At 44.2% G+C, this 9432-nt stretch overlaps 1 protein-coding gene across 2 annotated transcripts in view; it reads right to left on the bottom strand.

Moving 5' to 3' along the window:
• Positions 1–1526: 1526 nt before the first annotated feature.
• MAPRE1 (microtubule associated protein RP/EB family member 1) overlaps positions 1527–9432 on the bottom strand; it is a 96690-nt gene continuing 88784 nt past the window's right edge. Inside the window, exons 1-7 of one of the 2 annotated variants that reach the window (XM_068701005.1) lie at positions 9104–9255; positions 8593–8716; positions 6274–6419; positions 4906–5110; positions 4429–4538; positions 3584–3736; positions 1527–3191 (exon numbers count right to left, since the gene is read on the bottom strand). In XM_068701005.1, the coding sequence (XP_068557106.1) occupies positions 3135–3191; positions 3584–3736; positions 4429–4538; positions 4906–5110; positions 6274–6419; positions 8593–8713 (792 nt within the window). In that variant the 5' untranslated portion in view covers positions 8714–8716; positions 9104–9255 and the 3' untranslated portion in view covers positions 1527–3134. Of the gene's footprint in view, positions 3192–3583; positions 3737–4428; positions 4539–4905; positions 5111–6273; positions 6420–8592; positions 8746–9103; positions 9256–9432 lie in introns of those variants that run through there. The other variant, XM_068701006.1, reaches the window with a different exon arrangement.

The following is a 9432-nucleotide window of genomic DNA, read 5'->3' as shown; positions in this document are numbered from 1 at the left end:
ACCTGCAAGTAAACCATACAGAAAGGAGATGTGAGCTTTTGGTTCTTCCATTCCGTTCATTTTTCAAATATCTGATAAAACCAAGATACTAAGAAAGGTTGGATGCTATCTGAATTGTTCCAGTAGGTGAGCATTTACTATTTAACAGCATATACTGTACCAGTGTAACAGAGTAGCTATATTAAATCTATGGATTTGAGTTGGTTTTATTGTCATTTGCTTCCCAAAAAGGACACTAAAAACAGATAATGCCAAGATATCTGTGATGCAGTCATTTAAGTTGACCACGAGCTTGGCCCCATTCTAACTCATCTTAGTAGCACAGAACTTATTTAAGCAATTTTAAATCTTACCAACATTTTACTTACAAGACTGCAATGTCAATTTAGTTTCACAATGCACATCCAACAGGTCCACACATTGTCTCACAAAGCGCACTGACAGTTTTTCTGACTCATCTTTCTCTCAGCATAAAAGGACATTTGCTTGCTTTTAGTAGCAATTGCTTTCAACAGCAGAGTTCAAAACTGACCTAATGCATCCCAGCTGATGACCTGGTTGCCTCATAGCCCCAAACATGCAATCTCATTAAAAAGAGACTTTAAGCAACCATGTTCCAGTGTGCAACTGGACTGCAAGAAGGCAGACACCCCAGAAGCCACCTCCAAATTCAGCCACATGCTATCGCCATCTTTTGCTTTAAGTTGCTGGAATAACAGAGTATTTGGAACTGATAAAAGCATGCTTCTGACCTCAAAGCAAACAAGTAATGGTAAAGAAGATTTTATGTGCATCAAACACCCTGTTCTGTGTCTGCACTTCCATAGTCCAACACCAGTTTTGAAATACCAATGATGCCAACTCTTTAGAATGAGGCATCCATGGAGCGCTTGGGCGGGCCAGGAGGGTGTTCCCCAGCATGACAGAGGAGCCCTTCAGGGATCACTTCCAATTCCAAGGTTAGATACATCACATAAGCACTTCTCTGAAGAAGCTGGTCTGCTCATACATCTGAAAGAGTAACATTTAGGCTCATTTATGAAACATAATCCAAAGGAAACAAGTCAACTACTAGAGACTGGTGACAGGTGCAATTAACATCATTTGTTTATAGAACCACAGAACGGCTCAGGTTGGAAGGGACCTTAAAGATCATCTTAATCCAACCCTCTATTCATTATTTATAGCTAATAACCAGTGTTTTAGCAACTTTAAAACACTTTAGTCATAAACTGGCATTCCTGTTCTCCAGCCCCTTTCTTACACTGTTAGGAGGAAGTCAACAATACACTCACATTTCATCCACTTGTGTGGAGAAAAAAAAAAAAAACTCTAGCAATGTTTTCCCCCAGTACACTCCAAAGAAAATTTAAACATTGCTGCTACTTAGGTTAGAAATGAATGTAAGTAGGACCAGAAAATGAAAGCTGATATTCTAGGTCCTGCAAGCTTCATAACGAAAACCACCACGATCTCTAGCTTTGCCTAATCATATCTGAAAGTATGAGAGACTCCAGCAGACATGACACTCTTGAAATACAGAACTTTATTTAGAAACTGCATAAAATAGAAAAACCCTGTCAAGAAAAGTCCGAGTCAAATATGGTTTCTCAGTAAAATGGAGTTTTAGGGCAACAAAAGTCTAAAAGGCCACAAGAGAAATAGCACCACTGCAATTTTAAACAATGGCTAGATACTTGCATTTTTGGCATTCACTGAATTTGGGTTTTTCTCTGAATTTCACAAAGATTCATGCACTACACAACAATTACCATAAAATGCTCTCCTACACACATTTTAGGACAAGCTACCACCAGGAACAAATGAATACAAGCACAACAGGACTGATCAATCTCAGTAGTGAAGGGGAATCAGAAGTCTTGCAGGATCTTGCCAAACACAACAGTAACGCGGGGCATGATAGCAAAAAAGAGGGACAGTTAAAGAAAGTACTTTAAATATTAATATTTAAGTTAGTCTCAGTACTGTATTTTCTGCAGGAACATTAGCTCTGTTAGCCAGCATCTTTTAGTTTTGACCCCAGAAAACTAGTGAAGTGGCAAGTATTACTATTAGATACGTCCTGGTTTAAAAAAAAAATACAAAATCATCCTCACGTGCTCAATTCATTTTCATTCTAAGAGAGTTGCACAGTGCAAGTCCCGTTACAACCATTGGATTTGATAGCACTCCTTGGGATGGGAAAGAGAAGAGAACCAGTGAGAGACCAAAAAGCATACCAACAAAAATAAACAGTTATAGAAACAAGAGCCAGAAAAGAAAGTTACTTCTGAAGAACCTTTTAGGCAGTAAGACTGGATGCCCTTTGCTTTTTGTTGTTTTTTGTTTTGTTTTGAAACAGAAAACACAGTACATTTTGGCAAAGTCATTAGCCACAATGCCATAGAAAAAGGCTTTAGCACTCTTCAAGGTAATTTATGTGTCTCAGCTGTTCATACTCCCTCTAATCTTGTGACAGGCAACGTTAAGGCCTATTTCATCGAGAACTAATCACTCAGTAAGCAGCTTTACATAGGAATGAAGTTTTGTTTTAATAGCCCCTTTTGAGCACTTGCTGACAAAGTGAGACTGCCATGCAAGGCCTCTCAGACAGCAGTGAATGGAGTTAAACAAGCGTCTACCCCAATATGAAGCACATAAAATCTCCTGTCACATTACTTCAATTTGGCATATGGAAGCATATTAAATACTCTTAAGGCATTTTATAATTTCTGTGCTGCAATTTCACATTAACTCAATCTTTCTGTGAGTCAGAGTCTTTAAGTTCTCTACTACACGCCACCTTAGATACAAAAAGAGTCTTTCCACAAACCAGTGTTTTACCAGCAAACCATTCTGCAACAAGTTCCAAATATTCAGCCTCTTGCTCCCTAAATATACCACCTAGATGTGAATACTGCTCTGCTACAATGTGAGAAAGAGCTCCTAACTCAAACCCACTGTAAAAAGAGTGAAACTTCCGCAAAGTGCACTTTAAGAAGAGGTACTTTTTTTGCTTATGAAAAGAAACCAGTGAGTCCTCTAAGAATAAAGTGGAGTATTTTACAGTTAAGCACATGATCTGGGGCAAAGAATTCTGATGTTGCTGCTCTGCTGGTACAGTATGTGGTCTGTTAATACTCTTCTTGTTCTTCCTGCGGTGCTCCTTCGTCAGGTATCACAAAGCCTTCCTGAAAGGGGATAAAACAAGTGCTTTAATGAAAAACTTATGTTCAACCAGTTCCCAGCTACTCTGTACACTCCTTTAATGTATTTATTTATACTTAGAACATTGAAAAGGAAGTACCCTTAAGTCAACCATTTACAGTGTCAAGATAAGTTACAGAAGGCTTATTTTCCTCATCTTTGATCTATTTGTTATGTACTCTTCATGAGAGCCCGATCTTGTTTGTTGCCTGACTATAATTATGTTATCTGTTCCTTTATTACAGGAAAAAGCTAGGCCATAAACCTAAAGGAAAAAAAAAGTAGAAAGAGGGAGCACTGTAAAGCAAACCAGCTCCCAGTAACAAGGCGCAGTGCAGGGAGAACTATGCAATACAATTCATACAAGATTACTTACATCTGTGGCATAAAGAATTTCCACAATCCTCTGCAATACTGGATCATTCTCCCCTTCATTCTCCTGGCAGATCAATTCAATGTTCCTCAATTTGCCAAAGTAGAAGTCTCTCTCCTTCTCCAGATCTTCAACAGTAAGTTTCAATACATTGATCTGTCACAGGACATCAACAACAATTTATCCACCAAAGAGAAGGCAGTAGCGTCTATTCAAAAGGCAGGATCCCCAACATTCTCAGAGGCATGTTTATATGCAAAGCACTTCAGAAATAACCGAGATGTTGGAAAAGGCAGGGGGAGGTCTTAAGAGGAAGAAAAGGTCTATTTCTTAAATTATAATAGTATTTCCAGAATAAACACCCAACCCAACACATGCAATACCACTTGGAAATTCCAAAGGCTTAGTACATGACATAGGTAAAAATTTAACTGCCTGCAGTTTTCTTTGCTAACACATTCTTTCAAGACAACTCTCTCACACTGAGGGCTGTTCTAGTTGCACTACATTCAGTATTTCACTGAAGTAGCAGCTGCTCATAGCTCAGTTGGAATGCTGCAATATCTGCAACACAGCTGTGGAAATACTTAAAAACAATGCTATGTGTGATATGGCACACACTAGATTTAAATGCCTGGGCACTCATGTACTGCATAAGCGGTTTTGTTCCTATCAGGAGAGCAAGACCTTTATAACGAAGGCTTCTGATTAAGTGATTCTAAATGAGCTTAGTAGATACAGATCTCTTTCTGCTATCTCCCTAACACAATCATTTAATGCTATTAAAGTATATTTCTGCATACACCATAAAGCACAGGGCAGTCCAGAAGGCCATTTTGGCAACACACCTGCTCAATCAATCCTGCTGATTCATCATCTCCTCCAGCCTTTTTCACCATTCCAGTCCCGGTTTTTGCAGTCGTTGGGGTCCTCTGTGTAACAATCGGCCTCTGTGGGGCTGCAAGATTGACTTAGCATTAGCTTTTCCTAGAACACCTTTTTCCCCTGCCCTAAAAGCATTGTCCCCCTTCCAAGCATGCTTAGGCACGTAAAACTTTGAAGACATGTTTGTATATGAAGTATTCCTCCTTTACTCCATGTGACGTGCATTTTCTTTCACGTCTTGGCACCAATCCTAGCTGTTTTCTCTTTCTGTAGCTCCAAGATAACTGGGTACAAAAGCAAGATTCAGAGTTTGAAGCCTAGCATCTCAGAAGTTAGACGCAAAATAATACAGTTCCGTACCCTGATTTTAATTAGCGACCCAGTCTTATTTCCCCCAGAGTTTTTAAATGATTTAGATAATCTTTAACTGTCTTCTCTACCTGCACTGCCAGAACCGAGAGATTTCTTGGGTTTGTTCAAAACTGGTGCAACAAGATTTGGTGCTACTGTCTCTTGGCCTTGTCGGGCAGCAACGGGATCGTACTCCTTCCCATCATAGTTCGCATCAAAAAATTTTTTGAACCACTGAACAAATTCAAAGTTGTCCTGAAATTTTCCTTTCACTAGTTTGTCCACAGGAATTATCTGGAAAAAAAAAAACATTAAAATTGTTTTAAGGGTAAAGAACCCCTTTCTCCCTTACTACATAGGAAGTTTTAAAATAATAAGCATATGCAATTCTTTATGCAGTCTAGAGGAAATCCTCCTTGGACATAACTGTATGTAACACAGATTTTTTCCTAATAGTTAGAATTAAAATCATGGTTTCACTGTGAGGGCCCAGCTAGTTTGAAGTAGTTCTGCAGCAAGGTTTCTGCTGCATCAAGTTCTGTTGAAAAACACTTACCTGTAAATTTGAAGGTGGCTCACCCAGTGCTAGCTCTCATATACCTGAACTGCTGACAATTTCACAGCCTGCTAACACACAGAACTGCTACAGGGTTGAAACATCACCTTTTAGTTTATTACATTGCCTCTGGAATGAGGAAGATTATTAAAAAATAACAGCAAATCATGAAGATCTGTCTGTAGGCCACAAGCTTTCAGCCTGGCAGTAGCCAGGAATCATTACTGTTAGGTGATCGTTTGGCACTTTGGGCACAGCTGCCCGGGTCGGGGCAGGCTGCACAAGTTCCTTCCCCAAGGTATAAGACCGACCAAGCACGTGTTCAAGCTGTTAGCCAACAAAGAACGAGATGCCTTCTTAATGAGAAGTTTTAACAAGGGAATGCTCTGCGTTGTACCAAGCATGCTATCAGTAACTAGTAACTAGGTAAAGCACGCTTCTGTAAGCATAACACACACTTGATCTACGAAAAAACTTACATCTCATTGTCACCACTTTAAAGTTACACATACCTGTAAAGAGGAATTTGAGATCCTTAAGACTACCATAGCAACAGCTTATGGGAACACACTGTTTGAACCATCTTTGTAGCGTATATGCTCGAGTAAAATTTATCTCAAATTTCAATACTAGTCTGTGCTACGTTTAATATTAGTCTGTGCTAAGTTGTACAGAACTAAAATGGAAGAAATCATCTCCACCATCAAGAAATGCACACCTAACCTCAGCTGGAGAAGAGCAGATTGTATCAATACAACTGAGGACCCCAGCGCAAACCAACAATTTTGAGATTTGCAAGCCAGAAACAAACTGTCCCCAGATTTATTCAGCTCCAGATTTAAAAGCACATTCCATCTACTTGGTATTAAGAGCAAGGAGAATCAGTTACAGTCCAGCTTACTTTGTCAACACCCATTCGTTTAAAACCTGCTTGTAGAACCTTGAAGTTTTGAATGTATTCGTGTTCCAATTTTGCTTGAAACTTCACTTTCTTGAGCGCTACAGAACCTGGAAAGAGCATGTCCATAAACTGACAGTACGCAGCACCTGCCGAGAGAAGAACACAGCTGAGGATGAATCAAGCCACCTCGCTAGCCTACACAAGCTGGTTTTCAGTCAGATCAGCAAACTGACCTGACTCATTCCATAGCTACATGTTCCCTTAAAGGCAACAACAGCAAGATAACAGAACCCTTTGATCTGTTTTGGTGCAGCATGGCTGTCAGTAAGCTTAAGTGAACTGTAGAACTAAACGTTTGGTCTCATGGCTTCGCGTCTCACAAAGAAGAGCAACATCACCTCTATAATTCCCAGCGAAATAAAAAACATGTAATTTGGCTTTCCTTTACTCATGGTATCAGCACAGATCTGTTACATGTGTCTGACAGGCATGTGATCTACTCTCACCAACACTAACAAAACTAGAAAAAGAATTATTGTAAAATATTATATTTAACCACCAAAATAGTGTCATTTACTTACTGAAACCAGAACATAAAATTCAAAGTGCTCTTAAAGTTGAGAGGCCAAATTAAGCTGAACTAAAGCTTGGTTTAAATATAATCAAAGAACTGATATCAGACTATTTCTTTCCATTCATTTTAAATCCTTCACGTCCTTCAGTTCAGCTCTGACTGTAGGAAGAGCAGGATTCAGTTCAGCCACAGTGAGCAGACAACTGTACACATCTACTAAAGAAAGACATTTAAACCTATATTTTGTTGCTCTACAGTGATGATGTGCAACTGTGTGCCCCTGAAAATACACACATCACATTCCGAGCATTATTTCCCACCCCACAGCATCAGAGAATAAAGTGCACAAGGAGAGTAACGTGAGCCTTAACCTAAAGCACCAGGCAGCTCCAGGAGAAGCTTTTTTTGTGAGACACACAAGGTCGAGCAGTGACACACCCTGACACTGCCCTGACCTGGCCTATTCATCTCAGCCCTGTACCAGTCCTGTACCACCCCCGTCCTGTCAAGATATTTAGCAGGTTGTTTGGAGCTCCTGCTTTCACCCTGTGACTAGAGGATTGCTGCTCATACACTGGCACAAAGAAAAACATTCCCCATCTCAAAACAATTTGTATTCTGTAAAGTAAATATGATTTTTTTTTAAAAAAAAAAAAAAGGAAAATATACAGCATATATAAGCCAAAATGATCTGTGCATTTATGCAACCCCAAACTGCTGCTGTCAATACTGCCCTTACCAAAGGTAGCAAGGCTTGGAAACCTCTGCTCTCACACGCCTGTGGCAGTGAAAGCCACCTCCACACCTGCATAGGCTTGGAGTATTTTTGCAGGCACTGGGAGCGTACTGACAGTTCCAAACTTATTTCAAGCTTTTTCCTTTAACTCAGCTCCCAATTTCCACATCCGTCGTCCTCTGAGCAACATCTTATCTCAAACTCACCACACGAGACACGCTTCCACTCTTCACCAAGTCCCTTTCATCTCCCTGCTGCAGTTATTCAAATCACCATCTTCTACCTAGGCTGCGTTTTTAGCCTTAGGTTTTTTTTTTCCTGCTGTTACTCCACACACTATTATTTTTTATTCGTTCCTACAAGCGTCCTCCCACACACACAAACACACACACTCCTCCCTGTGATGACATGTGACTTCATCTCTGCAGCGCAGTCACTTCCCCTTTTCTGCTATCAGATATTCATCTTTGATGAAGTCAGCTCAATCCACACTAACTCAGGGTCCCACAGACCGATGGAAGAGCAGTTCGCTAAAAGCAGCTGCTGATTCCTCAAGGTGAACCCAGGAATTACCAGGATGCTTTGTCTCACGCCTCTCCTCCAGCCCAACCTGAGCCTTTAGGCACTCCCCAAACCTCCTCGTGCTTCTCCTCCAGCAGTCACATCCGTGTACGCTACTTACCGTCCTTAAAAGGTTTCACATCCCCATCAGAGTAAATTCCCTACTAGAAAACAACTTCTCCTAAGAGTCCTTTATCCACGTTAGCCCCTATCCCTTCTTATTCTGATGATGCCGCAGTGAACCTGAAGAATACACCTTTTTTAACAATACACTGCTAAAAAACAGCTTGAAAAGCTCCAGTGGGAACCAGACCACAACATCAGATACTAAATAAACGTTAACCTGGAGCTGCTCCTCCCCCCAGCACACAGGGCTGGGGAGGGCTCGGTCGGGGCAGGTCCCCCCCGGTCCCCCCCCCCCCCCCCCGGTCCTTGGGCCCCCCCTCACCTGAGCAGAGCTGCTCGATCTTGGTCAGCGCCAGCTGCAGGGACTCGTTGATCCACGCCAGCATGTCGTGCCGGCTCAGGTTGTCGCTGGTCACCGACGTGGAGTACACGTTCACCGCCATCTTCTGCGGGACACAACCGGGCCGTCAGCCCCCGCCACCGGCACCGGCGCTCGGGGAAAGGGAGGCTCAATGGGGGGGGTGGGGGGGGAGCCCGAGGGCCTCCCGGGGCCTGCCCAAAGCTGGGCCCGGCCGCGCCCCCCCCCCCCAGCCCAGCCCAGCCCAGCCCAGCCCAGCCCGGCCCGGCCTGGCCAGGCCCAGCCCGGCCCCGGGGCTGCTCCGCGCCGCTCAGGGCCGCGGCCCGGCCGAGGGGCGCGCCCGGGGCAGGCGGGGCCGGGCCCTGCAGGCCGCACACCGGGCCCCGCTCCCCTCCCCGCTCCCCTCAGCCCGTCCCGCCCCAGCCCGGCCCGGCCCCATCCCCGCTGCCGGTCCCGGCGCGGCCCCGCCCGTTACCTGCCCGCTCCGGCCCCGTCTCCCCCGCGTTCAAACCGGCCCCGCCCGCCTGCCCCGGGCCCACGTCACGCGCACGCTACGTGCTCACGTCACCGTGACGTCACGGCGCGGCGGCCCCGGCGCCGGGGCGGGGACAGGCGCCGAGCCGCTGCCGCGAGGCCCCGCCCACCCCGCGCGAGGGCTCGCGTCTGATTGGAGGAGCCGGCAGGCCCCGCCCCTCACCGCGGCTCCATTCATTAACTCTGGCGTGCCGGCCGCGAAGCCCCGCCCCCAGCCTCAAGCCCCGCCCCCCGCCGTACGGAGCCCGGAGCAGCGCGGGGCGAGCGGTG

This window comes from Anas acuta, chromosome 16 (genome assembly GCF_963932015.1).
Source record: "Anas acuta chromosome 16, bAnaAcu1.1, whole genome shotgun sequence".
Classification (NCBI taxonomy): Eukaryota; Metazoa; Chordata; class Aves; order Anseriformes; family Anatidae; genus Anas; species Anas acuta.
This window is presented reverse-complemented; position numbering and strand designations above follow the sequence as displayed.